Below are 20,277 nucleotides of genomic sequence, written 5' to 3' on the forward strand. Positions count from 1 at the left end.
AGCAACACCTGAGATCGATTTTGGAATTGTTGAGGAAAGAAAAGTTGTATGCGAAGTTTTCCAAATGTGAGTTTTGGCTTAGAGAAGTTCATTTTCTCGGTCACGTTGTAAACGAGAAAGGAATACACGTTGATCCTTCCAAAGTCAAGGCCATCGAAAACTGGGAAGCGCCAAAAACCCCAACTGAGGTGAGGCAATTCCTAGGACTAGCTGGCTACTATCGACGCTTCATTGAGAACTTCTCCAAGATAGCTCTACCTCTGACCGCGCTAACTCAGAAAGACAGGAAGTTTGTTTGGGGCGAAAGTCAGGAAACAGCATTTCAATTGTTGAAACAGAAATTATGTAGTGCGCCAATTTTGTCTTTACCCGAGGGGACGGATGACATCGTCGTTTACTGCGACGCTTCACATCAGGGACTCGGATGTGTCCTTATGCAGCGAGACAAAGTCATAGCGTATGCCTCACGCCAACTCAAGACCAATGAAAAGAACTACACAACGCATGATTTAGAACTTGGAGCGGTTGTCTTCGCGCTAAAGATTTGGCGCCATTACCTCTATGGTACAAAGTGTATAATCTTTACGGATCACAAGAGCCTTCAACATATATTTGATCAAAAGGATTTAAACATGAGGCAACGAAGATGGGTGGAGTTGTTGAATGATTATGATTGTGAAATTAAGTACCACCCTGGAAAGGCGAATGTGGTGGCAGACGCGCTAAGTAGGAAGGAGCGAATAAAAACGCTGCGAGTCAAGGCTCTAAGGTTGACCATTCACGCAGATCTCTCTACCCGCATCCGAGACGCTCAGCAAGAAGCCTTGAAACCAGAGTTTGTTAAAAACGAATGCCTTGGGGGTATGGTTAAGAATTTGGAACTGAAAGAGAACGGCAATCTATATTTCGCTAACCGCATATGGGTCCCTCTCAAGGGAGGATTGCGCGAGCAGGTATTGAACGAAGCTCACAAGACGCGATATTCCGTACATCCTGGCGCAGACAAGATGTACCAGGATGTTAAAGCGCTGTATTGGTGGCCCAATCTTAAAGGCGCCATCGCGACGTATGTCAGTAAGTGCCTGACGTGTTCGAAGGTAAAGGCTGAATACCAGAAACCATCAGGATTGCTTCAACAGCCAGAAATTCCCATGTGGAAGTGGGAACAAATCTCTATGGACTTCATCACCAAACTGCCAAGGACACCTGGGGGTTATGACACGATCTGGGTTATTGTAGATCGGCTAACTAAGTCAGCGCACTTCCTGCCGATCAAGGAAACCGATAAGATGGAAAAGTTAGCCAGATTGTATATTCGAGAAGTAGTTTCAAAACATGGAGTCCCAGTGTCCATCATTTCTGATAGAGATAGTCGGTTCACATCAAGGTTTTGGAGATCGTTACAAGGAGCTCTAGGTACTCGCCTTGATATGAGTACAGCTTATCATCCTCAAACGGATGGGCAAAGCGAGCGAACAATCCAGACATTGGAAGATATGCTACGCGCGTGGTGCAATCGATTTCGAAGGTAGCTGGGATACTCATCTTCCATTGGTTGAATTTTCTTACAACAATAGCTATCACACAAGCATTAAGGCTGCGCCGTTCGAAGCTTTGTATGGGCGCAAGTGTAGATCCCCACTGTGCTGGGCTGAAGTAGGTGACAAGCAAATGACTGGTCCAGAATTGATCCAGGAAACAACAGACAAGATTTTTCAGATAAGGGATCGCCTTAAGACAGCGCGCGACAGACAGAAGAGCTACGCAGATGTGCGAAGGAAACCATTGGAATTTCAAGTAGGGGATAAAGTACTTTTGAAAGTCTCTCCATGGAAAGGAGTCCCCCGTTTCGGCAAGCGAGGAAAGTTGAATCCACGCTACATTGGACCATTTGAGATCCTGGAAAGGATCGGTCCGGTTGCTTATAAGCTCCGTTTACCCGCCGAACTCAGTGGAGTTCATAATACGTTCCATGTGTCCCAACCTCAAAAAGTGCTTATCTGACGAAACGTTGATTTTGCCGTTGGAAGAGATTCACATCGACAAACAGCTGCACTTCGTAGAAGAACCTATAGCAGTAACCGATTGGAAAGAACAAAAGTTAGGCAGCAGCAAAATCAAGTTAGTAAAGGTTCAATGGAACTCAAGGCGTGGGCCTGAATTCACTTGGGAAAGAGAAGACCAGATGCGCACGAAATACCCACACCTCTTTCAGAGCATGGCTTCTGACAGCAACGTCTCCTAAATTTCGGGACGAAATTCGTTTTAACGAGGGGAGAATGTGACAACCGGTAAATTCCCAAACCCATAAGCTAAGTAATCAACCTAATAATTAGGTGATTGTGAATATTAAGCGCGCCATATTAGTCAGCGCGTGCATTTGTTATGTGCGCCCTGCGCTGAGCGCGCCATGTTAGTCAGCGCGTGCAGTTGTTACATGCAACCTGCGCGAGCGCACCATGTTAAGAACCAGCGTGAGCATATGTTATATGCGCCATGCGTGAATGTTTTGGCTTTATGTTTTCATGTAACTTAACGTTATGTTGTCTATGGGTTGACCATCCCGCATAATGCTAAGGCGGGTGCATCCTAAATCGTTTATGCGCGTGCGGAAGGGAACTAACCTCCCCGCATGGCGGGGGAACGTTGAGAGCTAGTTTGTCTGAAGCTCCAAGATGGAATTGACTTCAACATGACTGATCACTATGTTGAAATACCAAGACCACCTGGAGAATCTACAAATGAAACTCAAATGTCCCTAACTGCGAGAAGGTTACGTATCTACCCGCAGCAAAGAAATGTCCTACACGCAGAAAGCTATGCGCACAAAGTGATGCGCACAGAACACTTAGTCTATTCTCCAGACATAAGGAGATTACTCCCGCCCAAAAGGAAACAGTAGCGTGTTTCAGAGATTTTCCACTTTTTACTGTACACTGACAAAAGTACCTGAAAAAGCACACTGTAACATGAAAAGTCAACTGTCAGCCACCCTATTCTCACCAACCCCAGACCTGCATGTTCTGTCCAAATCAAATCAAAATCTTTTATCCACCACTCCACTCTTAAGTAAATAATAATAACTTCCATACTTTATCATCATTACATTTAGATATGAAAAGATTTCAATCCCCTAAAGCAAGGGATTGTGTTCCCTTGAGTTTGCCTATAAATTTGTAACCTAAATTATCACCCAAAACACACTTCAAAGAACTACAAACTTGCACTAATCCTCTCCCAAGCATCCGTTGTTTTCATTTCCGATCCTGTTACTAGGTAAGCCGAGAATATAACCTTGAGACCTACTATCCAACCCTTATATTCTCCTATTTCTTGATCTTAATATATATACTTCTTGTTATTTAATCGTATTCTAGACCTTCGATTCCAAGGCCAACACCAAGAAAACCCGAATCTCGATTAATCCCTTAACAAGAACCTCAGGTGAGTCTCACAGCCCCTATTTTCACTGTTTTCACTGTTTTTAAACTACTTTCGGGGCGAGGGACACGTACTTAAATAATGTTTTATCATGGTATACTTACAAGCTATGCAAACGATTACGTGTTTAAGTTATGTTTCATGATGAGCAATGCGAACAGTTATCTATGGTATTTCAATGTTAGTGCACCAGATTCGAGTAAGTGATCACTTTACCATTGGAACTCTAAGGGTAGGGACTGCTGGTTTGATCCGCCCACTCGTAGGGGTCGCTCCTCTTACACAGACGAGTGCCTAGTATGGTCATGGGGCAGTACTATGGGTTTGAGCCCGCTCGTAGAGGTCGCTCCTCTTACGCAGACGAGCGCCTTGTTTTCCGGCACAACGTCCGCGCGTAACCCGCGGGACGGTATTACAGTATTATTCGCTCGTAGTGGCAGCGCCACTTACACAGACGAGCACAGTTTTCCAGAAGTGTCCGCGCGTAACCCGCGGGACGGTATTACAGTATTATTCGCTCGTAGTGGCAGCGCCACTTACACAGACGAGCACAGTTCCCAGAAATGTTCGCGCGTAAACCGCGGAACGAGTTTATCAGAATATGTTGATAGATCTATGTTTTACCAAGCATGTGTTTAATAATGCTATCAGAATTATGTTTCAGAATGATTTGTATCGAGATTATGATGCAATACGATTTATCAAGTTACTAAAACTTGTGAACTCACTCAGTTTATACTGATTCAAATATTTTTACGTGTCTTTCAGGAGATAACTAGGTAGCGCATGGAGTCACACTTAGAGCACCTCACGCTGAACATCTAAAACTAGCTTTTTGGAAGATTTTAGTTCTATCCCTTCGATGCGCGTGGTTGTACCCGCCGCGCAAAGGGGATATGGCGTGGAAATCTTCAACAGTTTTTATACTTGGATGTTTTTATGTAATCTTTAAACAATGTAATGTATTTGTATTAAACATTTCATGCGCAATGAAAATCTTTGAATGTTTTGCAATGGCCCGTGCTTAATTATCAATCCCCACTCGTGCACGCCCGGCTGTTTCCGCCGCTCAGGGCCGGGTGTGACAGAGATCCCCAAAGAACGGACCTCACAAAGCACGATGTCCTCAATCGCCCTTCGAAGGCCATTGTCAAATATGGAAACAGCTTCCCCCACATACATAGGTTGGCATGTTCTCAAACCGAACAAAAGCTTGGCGACTCCCATCCATGAGCGAAGCAAAAGAAGCTTGCATTGAGGATCCCGAAGTCTTGGGAGACAGCTCATCAGTTCCACAGCGCTAGATGCCCTTTTCATAGCCAAACTGCTGATAAACCCCGCATCCCGGCTTACAACACAACCAAGGAGTTTCACGCCAAGCATCGGCCTTCCAATCCCGCAAGGGAACAACCCCTCCTGTACCTTCACCTCATTGCACGTTGGCCAAAATAACTCTGTTTTCTTAACATTTAATTCAAGACCCAAACGAGGCCCTCAGACCTGATAATATCTAATGCTTTGGCCACCTCTCTAGTATCCCCGATAATCGTGCCATCATCCAAGTACCAAGCATGAAAGAGAAGCTTGCACCGATCTCTGATTTGGTGGACAAGTGGGTGCAAAACTAAGGAAAAAAGGAGAGGCCTAAGAAGGCCCCCCTGTTGAACCCCAGTGGTGGATTTAATGTAAGTATCACCCACATATAACATAGCCGACTGCCCATATAAAAAATCCACCCAAAGAGAAATGGAAGGACATCAACTCCGGACCTCATGTAGAAGGGTTGTCCTATCGACTAAGTTGAAGGCATTGGACAAATCAACAATAAGCATAGCCAATGACCCATTCAAATGAAACTGATTTAGAAAACTGTTCGTGCTATAAAGCACGGCCTCTGCCCCACTAGGGACTCCCACCCCAAATTGAAAGTTACCGAGGTATTTAGCCATCTTCTTCCCGACACCCCTCATTGCAACCTTAGAAACCAACCGCCTCCAAATGGCCCCACTGGCAATAGGTCTAATCCCATTGTCCAGTTTAAGCAACGACTTTTTAGTTGAAATAAATAAATAAAAAAAAAAGTAAAATGTAATGCAGAAAGAATAAAATGAAATTGAAAATCTAGTGGTGGCATTGACGAATTCAACCCTCAATGAATCATATATCATCATCATCATCCAGTTCAACTTGATTTATACATTATTAATCAATAAAAGTATATATCATATCAAATCAAATCAATCAATCCTTCGTAACCCTAGTTGTACTTGGATGAGGATGCTGCATTCAGTCGGTGCTGAAAGTGGTGAATTCTTTCATGGGGATGTTTGGGATGGCTATGATATTGTATGGTATTTGGATGATTAGGCTGAGGGGTGTGGGGGGCTCTAATGGGGGCTCCAGTGGGGGCTCCAACCAATAATATTATGACGTGTGGCAGAGAGAGAAACTGGATAAGGGGGGTGTTGGAGCCCCCGTTGGAGCCCCTGGCCCTGGTATGGGGGGCTTTAATGGGGGCTTTAATGGGGTATAATTATATAGGAAAAATATTTTTTTTTTTGGGTTTGGTCGGCTCCCAACGGTCAAAAAACCATCAAATCCCGTGCTTTTCTCTCTCTTCTCCCGCTAACCAGCTTGCGCCTACATGTTTTTCCGCGCTAGCGCCCCGTTAACGCCCCGGTTAGCGCCCCAGTGGTGTAGTGTTAGCATCTGGGGGCGCGAGCGGAGGGGCTCTAGCGCCCCCGTTGAAACCCCACACCCCTCAGCCTTAGAGCATAAATTTGGATGATATTGAAAAAGGTATGTTGGTTGTGGTTAGGCCACCTTTTGCCATTATTAATTTTATTATATGTGGTTAAGCAACTTTTTGCCATTTATTATGGTAATTATTGCTTTCAAAAAGTAATGGTTGTTAAATCTTAGCACTTTTGTTTATGGGCCACCATGTGGTCTCTTGATCAGATTGGATTTGTACATATTTTAAAGTTTGCTGATTCAAATATCCTCCAAATTTTCAGTTTCCGTTATTTTATGTTTTTGCTGAATTATTATGCAGGTTCATATACACAATTCTTGGACTCGGTGTAACCTTGTGTCTGATCACATGTTCGGGCCATATTATTGTGGAGACAGCAAACGGTTGCTGCCTCTATTACGTATCCTTGATTTAAACAAAAGTGAAATTACCTAACTACCCCTTGCTTTCCGCGACTAATGATATTATCTTAATTCTTTGTTGAGGGACTTAACATGTATGTAGTACTTGGTGTTTGTGGTTTTTCTCTTAATGCTCGAAGGTGCGGTTACAATGGACGTTTTTCTAAACCGCAACTGGGAAGAGGTACTTGTTAACTGTAAACCTTTACAATTGTGTACGTAATTGTATGTTTTTATTTATTTATTTATCCTATAGTTTATTATGTGTTATATTAGGATTTCCCAAAAGACCCAAGTGGAAACTTTAACGAGTTCAAGGATTTTATTAAGGAGAATTTTGACATGTACGTGCAAGTGGGTTGGATTATCTATTGTATCTATTCAGGTATGTAGTGACGCGCGCGCGCAAACAATTAGTTTTAATTTGATTTAAGTTTACATGATATATTTTCTATGCATGGCAGGGGTTGTGTACGGTTTTCGCACTCGTTCTCAAAGGTCTCGGGCCACATCGAGAGAGATATTATGACAGTGATGAAGAATATACCCTTGATGAAGCCCCGTTGTTGAGGAATTATCAACCCGCTTATGTCGTTGGTGCTCCTGTTTACGGAACCCGATAATTCTCGGGTAAATTAAACTTCGTGCTCTTTAACTACAGTTCAGCTTGTAGGTTGTGTCCTTTTTCAATAATTACAAAAAGTTAATACTTTATTTAAAAAGTTATAACACATTACGTCCGGTTTTTTTTTTTGGGTTCCGGGTTGTTCTGGTTTTTGCCTCCGGTTATTCGACCCAGTTAAAGTTCGGGTTGGTTCAGGTCAGGTTGTTTGGTATTCGGGTTTAGATGTAAAATGAAAAACAAATGTTTATTTTCACAAAACATCATCTAAATGCATCATACTACTAAAAAAATATGATCAAAATTCTGATATCATCTGACAATATGATATGATAATGTTCAAGTGTCTCAAAACAAACTATAATCCCAAAACTTAATATTCCGAACACCAAAGACTTTAAACTAAAATGCATCTATAAAAAAAAAGACAATAAGTGTTCGGTTATTCTTCGGGTTATTCGGGTCGTTTTTTCAGGAAAAATTGACCCGATAACCAACCCATTTAAGGTTAGGGTTCGGTTCAGATTTTCGGATAGTCTCTAATTCTGGTTTGGGTGGTTTCGGATCTGAGTTTCCGGTAAATATGACAGCCCTAGTCATTTCCATTAACAAAAGTTAGATTTTCTGTAAACTTTTTTTTAAAGTGACAATTTTTACCCCTGCAACTAAATAACATAATTTGTAATTTTCAAATGTACAAGTTCTATCCTTTAGTTGTAGGGGTAGAGTTGTCATTTTAATAAAAACTTGATAGAAAACATAACTTCTGTTAGTGGACACAAAGTGTAGTTTCTCGTTTTTTTGGGGTCTAAAAATAGACATCATTGGTTATCTTTTTTACTGGGTTCAACCCGTGAACACGTTTAACTAAACGGGTCATGTTCAGGTCGGCCTGCGGGTTCGTGTGTTGAATAGTTTAACACGTTTATTTAAAAAAAATAGTGTGCTATATGTTATTACATAAAGCGATCAGGTTTTTCTTTTAAGTTTTCAATGATAGAAGAGAAATAAGTATCAGATTTTATAGTTAAAACACTTAAAACCTAACTATTTTATGTGCATTTATATTTTTTGTTGTAAATTTGTAAAATATAAAATAAAACAAATAAAAATTCGGGTTAAATAGGCCATGTTCGTGTCAACTCGCCAATAACCGTCTTGTGTTCGTGTTCATGTGTTTAACACATTTTTAGGGATTGTGCCGGGTTCAATCCGCAAACGCGTTCCATTTAAAGCCCCTATCCTTTTATGCATAAATTCGAGTTATCGATGGCTATCTTTGAACTTCACTGACATTTTGGTTACCTTTGACATCATAGTTCTGTTTGTTGGGAATTTCTGTTTCAGGGAAGAAGGTGAAGATATGAACATTAAGTGGGAAGTTTGGTTGTCGGTTTGTGATATATGGGAGCACACCCACACAAACCGAAATGTTTGATTCTTTGAAGTATGATTTATTTAAACAAGTTTTTTTTTTTACTGTAAATGCTGTTAAATACCTAGGTTTTATGCTGCAAAGGCATCTTGTAGCTGTTTTACTAGATGCACATATAACTATGCTATTTCATTTTCAACATGCTACAAGTAATTTTTCATTCAGTTCGTTCAGTTGATGTGTACACCATATTTTCTTCAACTTTTCCTTTCAAATGAATTTTAAAGTGGCGATATTTGCCCTGGAAAAAATGAGCAGTGATGATCCCTTATCAATACATGATCAAACATTCAAACGTGTGCTAGTTCTAACTCATGTTTGCCAGGCAGTTTGATCAAACCTGTACTCCTAACTGATCTAAATAAGAGTTTGTCAACTCTTGGATCAGCTCCAAATTAGCTAGCCGTGTCCTCTCCATGCTACCGAATCAAATGATTTTTTTCCGCCACCATAATACTCACAGGCTCGTCAATACCTTACCAACCATTAGGAGTAGATAAAATGTTGTTTTCCAGGACATGTAAGTTTAATGGATTGGAAGGTTGTTTCGTCTGTTAACCCTTCACGCCTTTACACGTCTAGTTTGAAATAAATTGTTGAATGTTTCGAAAATATTAAGTTCAAGCAGATCCTGTGCCCCAAGATAAGTGAATTAATATATCTTCTTCTCTGGTTGCAACAAATCGCATTCCTACTCGAGTTAACTTATTGTCTCGTGGTGTCCATCTAAGTTCGAGTAAATTATGGAGTAAAGATGATAGTGGCTAATAGTGTTTGATTTTCTGATTCGAAAACTCAAGTTAAACCTAAAATGAAATTCACATTTTGTTTAGATGAGTTTTGAGTTAATTTAGGTTAGAAGTTAGAGCCTACAAACAGGTTTGGCTAAATGGTTTTCTATGGGCTTATATGTTATTTTTAAAGTGTTTTATTATATATTTTATGTCAAAACCTAGAAGAGAAAAGAGAACTGAGTATTAGGTTTTCTTGTTTAAACATAACTATTTCACATAGATTTGCATTTCTAGATTTAGTTTATAATTGCAAAGTATTAACACGTACGAAAACTAAGACAAAAAAGATATTTTCCATGTTAAATGAGTTGTGTTCGTGACAGCACATGTATGTATACACAAGTCATGTTTGAGTTTATATATCTAAAACGATTTTTAGGTATGGTGGTAGGTATCTCCCATTTATCTATGATGCCAATGATTCAAATCGTGTAAAGGTGCATATGTATTTGGTTATTATGACTAAATTGTATCTAAATATTAAAAAAATAATTGTAATTGCGGGAAATAGATTTTGATTGTAACACCCCAACCCGAAAAGGGCTGACGTGTCACTTTGTACGGAGGTATGGAGAGACAAAAGACATAATTCCATTATTTAGAAATCTTCATAAGCATCCTATATTTATTTCACTCTCTCCATCCCGCCCAAAGTAACCTATGAACCTGTGTGAGGGAAAAAATTACGTAATGAGCCAAATGCCCAGTGCGGAATAATAGGCTTGAGTATTAAAACATTTTCGCTAAAAATAGGAAGTTTAAAAATAGTTTACGATGACGATAGAAAAAAAACAATTTTTTGAAACGATAAATAGTTTCGATAAATATTACTCAACTATTAAAACAGTTCGCGTATACAGTAAGCTGAAACACTTTTGAATAAGTCAACACAATAGCTTCTAAGTCAGACAAGTAACAGATAACTCCGAACAGTAACAGACGATTTATAACGGTAACAAATAATTCATAACCATGACATGTAGTTTAAACATATCATACGGATGTACCCATGAGCCAAACAGTAACAGAAACAGAGGTGACGATATACAGGGGCCATTCCTGTATACCAATCACATAGAATGGGGCAGGTTGGCACACCTACATCCATTCCTAGAAACATATCAGAAACTAAAACAGAGCTAGGATCGATCCATACGCCTCCTAGTAGCTTTGTACCACACCTGTACCTAGGGACGCCGTGAACTAATCTCTCCGTCACGGAAGGAGCACATGTTGTCGTTGCCACAAGAACATGCTCGTGGGACACTCCACGAGAAGCGTAGCACTCAGGGTAACATAGCATAAAAATATATATTTTTGAAGCATTTAAAAATTCAGTATCGGAACATGCGGTAATGAGCAAAATTAATTTAAATCTACCGCATGCTTGTTTTTGTTAAAAAGTAACAGACAATTAACGTATTATAGACCCAAGTATAACATATCGGAAAAAAACTGAGCGTAAGATGAAGCCCGCACATCTTGGTTATAATATAGCCGAGTGTTTATAGATATGAAATGCCACATCGTATCCGACACACCCAGATATGTGATCAAAGTTTGGTTTTCCATGATGTTCGAAGTTCATATTACTTCCCTGGAACATACAAGTGTCAAATGTCTTGTGGCAATGAAACAAAATAATCGTAAGAAACATGAAACGAACGGAAAGCCAAAGAGTTAAAGAGTTCCAGGTCTTAGTCATAGGGGTTATCACAATCGAACCAGATAACAAAGGAGGGGTAAGGATCCGTACCTTAATAGATGATTCACAATGATGTCAGACCTTTTCTTTTAAAGGGGGTGTGATAACCTGCGGAAGTCGTCGATGCTTGGTTGTGGTGGCTCTAGTGACAGTAGCACGCGGTAAGAGTTTCTGGAAATTCGAGCATCACGGTTGATGGAAGCTTCGGCGATGTGCAGATGAACGGAAATTTGTATTGCTTGGTGTTCATTTCTAGGATAGGGTTGTCGGGGATGATGCTATGGTTGTCGAAAGACTCATTTAGTAACGGGGGGTCGTGTGGTGTTACTATTGGTCAGCGAACAGTGGTACGTATGGGATGAGATGATGAGCAGCGGTGTTCATTTTAGGTTAAATATTTGTACAGGTTGTTCAGAGGAAAAAAATTTTAAAATGGTGTGTATGGAAAAAAAAAAAGAGGAAAATAGGAAAGTAAAAAAAAAAAGGGAAATGGTTGAGCCGCTATTGGGAATAACAGCTTAGGAGTAAATTTATTTTGCTTTTCTGACTTAGAGAAAGGGAGCCGCTTTTGGCAATGGAGGCTTAGGAAGAAAAGAGGGAGCCGCCATTGCCAATCGCGGCTTAGGAACAAACCAACTTAACCCCGTTTAACCTCCGTTAGTTATAGTATTGGGTATAAAAAAAACCCACCAAAACCCTATCACACACCCTAACACACATTATAATTTTATAACTTTAAAAAAACCCACCAAACAACCTAATACACATTTACATATCTCCATTTATATTTTATAAAAACTATACCTATTTACATATGTTAATTTATATATTTTATAAAACTAATTTGTTTACATATCTCCATTATAATTTACATATCTCCATTTGTTTAATTTTTCTAACTCTAGTATATTTAAAATATATATGAATGATATTTTTTTAATAATACTATTTATTAAAACAATATTATTTGTTAAAATAAGATTTATTACATTAGCTAATTTAAAATTTACAATACAAGTAATAATCTAATGCCTATGCGGATGGCGGATTAGACAGCCGCCGGTGCCACAACTAACAGGTCTAGGATGTCTTTGTGGTCGTCCTCGTCTTGGTGGTGTATCTTCGGCTTCATCGTCATCTGGTTGTCCGGAGCTTTCTGGTTGACTCGTGTGCAGGTCCAAGCTCATTGGAACCGGAGTTAAATGTTGGTATCGCGGTTGTGGAACATCAAGACCGGTATTATCAAAATTCTGGAAGTTCCCCGGCTGGTCGGAGTACATCGGAGTAATCATATTGGTATAAGGAGTTTGTCCAAAAAATCCAGCCCAACTATTTTCTAGGTTGTAGTTAAAACTCGATTGGGTACCAAATGGATTGCTTGATGATGCCTCTCTAGCATTCTTAAATGAAGGTCTATAACCGGAATCCCAATCTATTGCTTCCCCTCCAACTTGTGAGGTACCCTCCCCATGGTAGGGTGTTGCACCTCTAATAGTAAAGGTACCATCCCCATAGTTTGGCCCTGTAAATTGTTGGGGTTCTACCCCCTCACCTCCACCATAGTTTGTTGAAGGCCGGGTTCTTTGCCAACCACGACGACCCCGACCATGGGGAGCATGCTGGGGGATAATGTTATCCGGTCCCACATCCGGTTCATTGGTCTGTATGTAACTAGGCTGACCAAATTGACTAATTGATCCGACCAGTTGTGAAGCCATTTGTTGGACCCCTCCCAAATTTGCGTAGTAATGGTCAGGACCCATGTTTTGCATACGCGTTGCTTCTTGACCAATGAAGCTTATACCATCCGCCTACAAAATGAAACCAATTAGAATCTACACGCGTTACTTAATTATTAATTTTAATTCAAGATTAATAATCATACTAACCAAGTATCTTGCATGTCCACCGTGATCATGGAATCCAGTATGGAGATTACCGCGTACGTGCCTCGGGTCCGTTACATAAAGGACCGTATGCTGATGGAACCAATCACTGTAATTGTTGACTGTCGTAGGCAGGTTGGTGTCCAAACCTTCCAACACGTGTTCGTGTCTACTGTTCCAGTCGTCGACATATCTTGCATGGTAAACAGACCAGTCCGTTCCAGTTCTCCCTTTTCTTTCCGTTTTTCGTAGTTTTGTAACCACGGCACGGGTAATAGGGAATGAGGGAGGGATCTCTTGAAGCAATCCAAACTGCCTCTTCACCCTTTCCACCGGATGATATTCCACCACGTTATAATAGATTAAATAACATTGTGATCTTCAACTGTGTTGGCCTGATGTGCACATTCCCTGGAATCTATCGATCACGCCCCGATAAGGCATCCAATTAAACTGTAAGAATACAAATATGTTAATACTTAGTATTTAAAATTTAATTAATAAAACCATTATGTTAAAGAAAACATACATCGGACTCTCATAGACTCTGTAACATTGTACGGTGGGCCTTTATAACATTTGAAGGCGTCTCTCTTCTACTAATTTTATTATACGTCCACCTTCAGGAAGACATTAACGACTACTAGAATATTAATATTTATCTTAGTATTACAATAGTACGTATTTAATTACCTTGCACCATATGCTTTTTCCCAATCTATTTGCTCATTGATAATTGTGGGTGCCATTGGCCGAATCCGGGTCCATGCTCATATTTGTAGGAGTGACATTGGGCCGCCTAGAGCCCTAGTTTCTGGCTTGGTTCCCTTAGTCAGTTCTCTATACAAAAAAGCTAGCGCGGCTGAACCCCAACTCATTTGCCCACAAGTATTAAAGTCACGCAAATGATTTAACACATGTAACGACGCATACGAGTTATTCGTATCTGCTAATAAGTTATTAGTAATCAGTATCAGGCAGATACAACGCGCATGCTGCATACATAACAAGTCTGTTGAATGTTCATGTATTGGATTCTCTAACAAAAACTCTTGTATTTTGCCGATTTTTAGCGTGTGATTTTTCAAATCTTCATCCGGAGTAAAACCTAAGTAAGTTTGGCACATATGCACGCGATCAGCGGGGCTGTACGACTCCTCAACCAGTGCTATTGCCAGGCCCTCAATGGGTAAACCCCATAGAACGTTAACATCTTCCAACGTTACTGTGGCCTCACCAAATGGCTGGTGAAACGTGTTAGTTTCGGGCCGCCAACTCTCGACTAGTGCTTCTACCAAAGGTCTATCAATTTTTCGACCCTTTCCACATGACACCAAGCCGCCAAAACCAAGCATACTGATGAAATTTCCAACTCTACCCGATATAGATATTCTCTCTTTGTTAATATACGCCCAAAGAGTACCATCACCCCGTTTAAAATCAATGGTATTGACATCCCCCGCTTGTGGATTCAAAAACAATTTTCTGGCTCTGTGTTCGTCACCCAGGTACAACAGACTACTATCCATTGGACCCGGGTTGAGATGTAGGTTGTAATTCATTTTCTGGTGGTGTTTGATGGTTGTAAGGTGTATGAAGTATTTGTGGTGTTTGATGGTTGTAGGAGAATTTAGAATTTTGTGGTGTGAGAGATTGATGAGAATTATGGTGGTGTTGGATGAGAATTCACATGGACAATATATGAGAAAATATATAGGGATGTAATTTGCTTTCACATGTTGAATTCACATGCCATGCTGAAGAAAATGCTGAATCATTTCCATAATGCATGTCCTTTGCTTTCTTACTTTAATCACATGTATTGTCTTCATGTATGTGCCTTGCTTTAATAATTTGGAAGCTTTAATCACATGACATGCATGCATGCCTGTGCCTTGCTTTAATAATTTGGGTGCATGCATATATTGTCTTCTCATCACATGTTTTGGACTATTAGGGTATAATAAAGAGGTAGGGATAAAAGCTGAGTGAGATAAATATATTGCAGATCTATTAGGGTTTCGGAATTTTGAAAAAAAAAATTAAAGGGGGAGCCGCGATTCCCAAAAGAGGCTTAGGACAAAAAAAGGCTGACACATGCATTAGGGTTTTGACCAAAAACCATGTGAGGGGGGGCCGCGATTCCCAATGACGGTTTAGGAATAAGCTTTTTAAATCTCCTAGACATGCATTATATTTTTATTTATTATATAAACTATATTATATATATACGTATTATATTAATTATTATATATACATAATTTATATAAATTATTTATATATATAAACTATATTATATACATATATATAAATATAATAACATAATTGTCTTATATATATATATAAATTATATGTAATATATATATATATATATATATATATATATATATATATATATATATAATAACATAAACATAAAATATATTTTTACTTTTACCCAAACACTTAAACATCATAACATTACATAAACTACACTTAAACATCATAATACAAACCAAACACTCACACATAACACAGTTAAACGTCACAACCTACAAAAAGTTTTGGGACGTTTAAATTAAACAAGACTAACAACTAAACATTATCGGGTTCCACGCGCCATTTATATAACACGTCAGCCATATGATGCTGGTAGTTAAAACATGACTCTTCAACGTCATTTTCAATCACTAAGGGCTTCTTTTTAACCAGCATTTCCATCATCATACAAACCAGAACCCCTGAATTAGCAGTGTTACCCTTGTCTTAAGGCACGTCAACTTCACTTAAACCCATGACCATTTCTTTTTTATCGTATATAATATCCGAGTTTCGCCAGTATCGTATACGATCAAGAAACCACGGAAAAAACACTGATAACATCTCCATTTTAGCACTTTGAAGTCTTTCACTTCTCCACCTTTTATCAGTCCAGTATTGGGTAATTCCATCGTCCGCATATCTATGCGAACGAGTAACCAATTACCATCCTTAAACGAAAAAGGAATATACACTTTGTCAACCTCCCAAAGTTTTGGATATGGCCATTTAGTTCCGGCCAGCTCTAAGGCAATTATAGTGTCTTCTTTTTTCATTTCATCATAAAAACACGGGGGTAACACCGTCCAACGTTGTGCTGACTCTGGTGCAGTTCTTAATTTTGCGTATCGATGGATCATTAATCTTGCGGTCCACGCTTAGGAGATCATATGTACAAGCATATGTGAGTTTAGAAATTTACCATCTCAGAAAGGCTTCCATTGGACTCGTACCCTAACAAACTACCCCAGAAACTTCGATCTAGTTGTTTCGTGGGTAAAAACTTCATATAACAAAAAGGGGCATCTCCGTTAGTATAAAACTCAACTGCATCTTTAGACCAATTTTTACCCTCTGGGTTCAAAGTTGCCTCTTTATTTTGTAAAGAGGGGTTTTCGGGAACGGATGAAGAGGAACCCGAAATAACTGTATGAGGGTTCCTCAAACGCCTCCAAACATCATCAGTCCATCGTGCTGATTTGGTCACTGGTTGAGAGGAGTAAAATTTCTCATTATCTTCTTGGTCCCTTCGGTGCGCCATTAGGAAGAAACTTAGTGTGTCGATGCAAATTATGTTTGATAAGAGATGAAGTATTGTCTTTAAATACTGGATAAAGAAAACCCGTGATACATCACATGCTGTTAAATGCCACAGAATCACGGGTGGCGGGTAAGAGAGAAAGGCCAAAATATGTTTAATGTTGATTGAGACAACGCATCAATAATGTAATTATGCATGTCACGGCTTTAATTTATTTTAAAACCATACACTGACATGAATGACCATACATCAGCTTTCATTCATCTCAAAACCATACACTGACATCAGCTTTAAATGTAACTCATTGATTAAAGCCTGTAGTAATAATGCAGTACTGGTAGAGTAAGGCCAAAATAGGTTTACTGTTGATTGAGACAACGCATCAACTTTAAACATCTCCTAAGCTGCTAATAGAAGAAGCGGTTCCTCCTCATCCGACTTGTATATAAATAACACCCCACACCTCTCATTTTATACCCTGATTTCAAGCAAATTTCATAATTTTATACGCATCTCAATCTTTTTTCTAGTAAAAATGGTGATTTGCAACTGCGGGAAAGAGATGGAAATCAAGATCTCAGACCATTTTACCAGTCCAGGTAGACCTTATTACAGCTGTCCAAAAGGGTCTTCAAACTGTGGAGTCGGCCGTGGATTTGGGTAGAGTCACAGATTTAAGGGTAGAGTCAGGCCAACTTAGTTTAATACAGTACTATCTTTGCTGTTGATTGAGACCATACATCAGCTTTAATTCATTTCACAACCATACACTGACATGAATGAATTAGGGGGTTGTCACCAGCTTTTTCTAATCATAGTTTTAAAGGTTCACATGTCTAGAACTAAAATACAAACATGTCACTGTATATATAGCAGTAGTAACATTTACCCCTCATACGTAATTGAAATCCTTTTTAACATCTACCTAGCTTCATACATACATCACTCAAAATTCCACAGAACCCTTACACTAAATCAAAATGGATTCTTCTTCTCAACCACATTATCAGTTTGTGGTAAAATTATATTATGGGGGTGAAGTTTCATACGCACAAGGGGTTGTTGTAGGTGCTCCGGGAACTCGTAGCACAACGTTTTTAGTTATGAATCGTATGAATTATACAGAGTTCGTTGATAACATATGTCAATGGGTTCAAATTGACAGAGAGTCTTCTTGTCCGCAGTTAACTCTCTTATATGAATTCAATGGTTGTTCATATACAGCATGTGTTAATGGAGAAAACGGTATGGACTTAATATACCAACTAGCTTCGCATGTCCATCCGTACACCTGTAATATTCATGTCACATGGACGCCGGTAGTTCCCACCTTGCAGCAAGGTGGTTCCATGAATTTGCTACATGCTGATTCCTCACACGTCTACCAAGAAGACGAAGGCAGTGAAGAGGACGAAGAAATGGAAGAAACTGAAGAGAGTGAAGCCTCTCTTTCTGAGTATGAATCAGAGGAAGAAGACGATGGAATCCCTCCTTTTCCTCAACAACAAAGTCAGGTACTAACTCAATTTCCTGAACTTAATGTTGTTGGTACACGATGGGATGAAGACTATACTCCCCTGTATAATGATGGGGAAGATGAGATGGTGTTTTGGGATAAAGACAATCTAGAAATACGTTTAAATATGTATTTCACTTCAAAAAAACAAGTTTATTACGCTGTCAGAATGTGGAATATCAGCCACAACAGAGAGTTGTATATGGCTGAAACAAGACCAAAAGTCTGGACAGCGAAATGTAAAAGTATCAAGGATACAAACAACCAGTCCCAAAGCTCTCAACCATGTCTTTGGACATGCACAGCCAGAAAGCTAGTAAATTCAATTTTTTTCAAAATAAGAACATGGACTCCTACCCATTCATGTTTCACAACTGTTTCTCGCAGCAACAACCGGTCCCTAAGATCAAATGTTGTTGCAGCCCACGTTCAAGAGCAAGTTCAAGCAGATTTATTGATTAAAGTGAAACAAATTCAGTCTCTCATCAAAGAGAAACTGAATGTTGATATCACTTACGGTAAGGCTTGGGCGGCGAGAAAAAAGGCCGTCGAAAACATACACGGTAGCTGGGAAGAAAACTTCCATGAATTGCCAAGCTACTTATTGGCACTACAACAAGCAAACCCGGGTACCGTTGTCCAGTGGTTACACCATCCAAGGAGTCCTGCGAGAAAACCAATATTCAACTATCTTTTTGGGCATTCCGTCCAAGTATCGTGGCCTTTAGTTATTGCTTGCCAGTAATCTGCATAGATGCAACCCATCTAAGGGGCACTTACAAAGGAAAAATATTGATGGCGGTTACGAAAAATGCAAATAACATGATCTTGCCGCTTGCCTACGCCGTGGTTTTTTCAAATGTTTGCGGAGAACGTTGAAGACCCCAGATCCCGAAGGTTGTGTGTAATTTCTGATAGGCATGCAGGAATCAAGAACGCCATGGAAAACTTGGAAGCCTGGCAGGAACCCAATGCCTACCATCGATTTTGTCTTAGGCATGTAAAGAGCAATTTCGCCACGCATTTCAAGGGTGTGAGCTTGAAGAAGATGTGTTGGGAGATCGGAAGCACGACACAACAAAGAAAGTACGATCGCCTAATGTACAGCCTAAAGAGAACAAATAAACAGGCGTGGAAATACCTGAAAGACATTGATAGAAGTAAGTGGACACTCCTGCATGACAAGAAAAATCTCCGATGGGGTAACCTCACCATGAACATCTCCGAAAGCATGAACAATGTGTTGCGTGGTGCCCGGATGCTCCCGATAAGGGCATTGGTTGAGCATACCTTTACAAGAGAGGTTCACCAATACGTCATAAACTACCAACAGGCGTATAATTGCTCAACCCAATTTCCGGACCGCAAGTGGACATTGTTCCATGGTCGTGAAATAAGGGCTCGAGAACATAGAGTATTCCCTTATTCAGTACCTGAGCAAGTGTTCATGGTGAAAACATGCCTACAGACCTCTGATGAAACCGGCGATAGTCCTTATACGGTCAAATTCAAGAAGAAAACCTGCACTTGTGGTAAGTGGCAAATTTACCGATTCCCTTGTAGCCATGCAATTGAAGTTTGCCACTATCTACAAGAAGATCCAAAAAGTATTGTGAATAGCAGGTTTCACACAGACACATACCGTGCGCAATACAACAACAACTATCATCCTGTGAGTCATAAAGAAGATTGGAACGACGCCGGATGGACACTTTATGGGGACGCAAATAAGATAACCATACTAAGAGGAAGACGTCGTGCAAGGAGGATGCGTAACGAGATGGATAACACCTATGCACAGGAAAGGACAGGGCGTTTGTGCTCTGGCTGTAAACAACCGGGTCACATGATCAACAATTGCCCAAACCGACCAAATTAGTGCTGTTAGGTCTTGTATCTCGTGTTACTTTGTATGTGTATTATGTTAACCAGTTTAATATTTTGATGAATGTTAGGTCTTGTATCTCGTGTTCTTGATAGTATTATAGTTTTTTATTTCATTATCTTAATATTATTAGATGTCAAATAATCTTACATTACATTAAAATAATTTAATATATTTATACTTATTTAAACCATAACGTGCAATATTTATACAAATTAATATTAGAGTTATAAAAATTAAATTACGGTTATAAATAATGAATCCTACACTAATAAATT

General features: G+C 39.6%; 2 protein-coding genes and 1 pseudogene across 3 annotated transcripts; 2 read left to right on the forward strand and 1 right to left on the reverse strand.

Annotated features, from left to right (window-relative positions):
• The first annotated feature begins 6,458 nt into the window (after positions 1–6,458).
• On the forward strand, positions 6,459–9,455 carry LOC143595890 (tetraspanin-19-like; annotated as a pseudogene). Its single transcript, XR_013146608.1, has 5 exons — positions 6,459–6,596; positions 6,701–6,781; positions 6,874–6,982; positions 7,062–7,227; positions 8,567–9,455. The product of XR_013146608.1 is annotated as a tetraspanin-19-like (transcript).
• A 4,354-nt stretch (positions 9,456–13,809) lies between these two features.
• Positions 13,810–14,601, reverse strand: LOC143595888 (serine/threonine-protein phosphatase 7 long form homolog). The gene has a single exon (XM_077074799.1). It carries the CDS (start codon positions 14,599–14,601, stop codon positions 13,810–13,812), a length of 792 nt encoding a protein of 263 aa, XP_076930914.1.
• Positions 14,602–18,973: 4,372 nt separating this feature from the next.
• Positions 18,974–19,993, forward strand: LOC143595889 (uncharacterized). Its single transcript, XM_077074800.1, has one exon. It carries the CDS (start codon positions 18,974–18,976, stop codon positions 19,991–19,993), a length of 1,020 nt encoding a protein of 339 aa, XP_076930915.1.
• The last annotated feature ends 284 nt before the right edge of the window (positions 19,994–20,277 follow it).

The sequence above is a fragment of the Bidens hawaiensis genome, unplaced genomic scaffold (genome assembly GCF_021521415.1).
Source record: "Bidens hawaiensis isolate Kalapana, Puna unplaced genomic scaffold, B.hawaiensis_p1.1 tig00045629_1, whole genome shotgun sequence".
Classification (NCBI taxonomy): Eukaryota; Viridiplantae; Streptophyta; class Magnoliopsida; order Asterales; family Asteraceae; genus Bidens; species Bidens hawaiensis.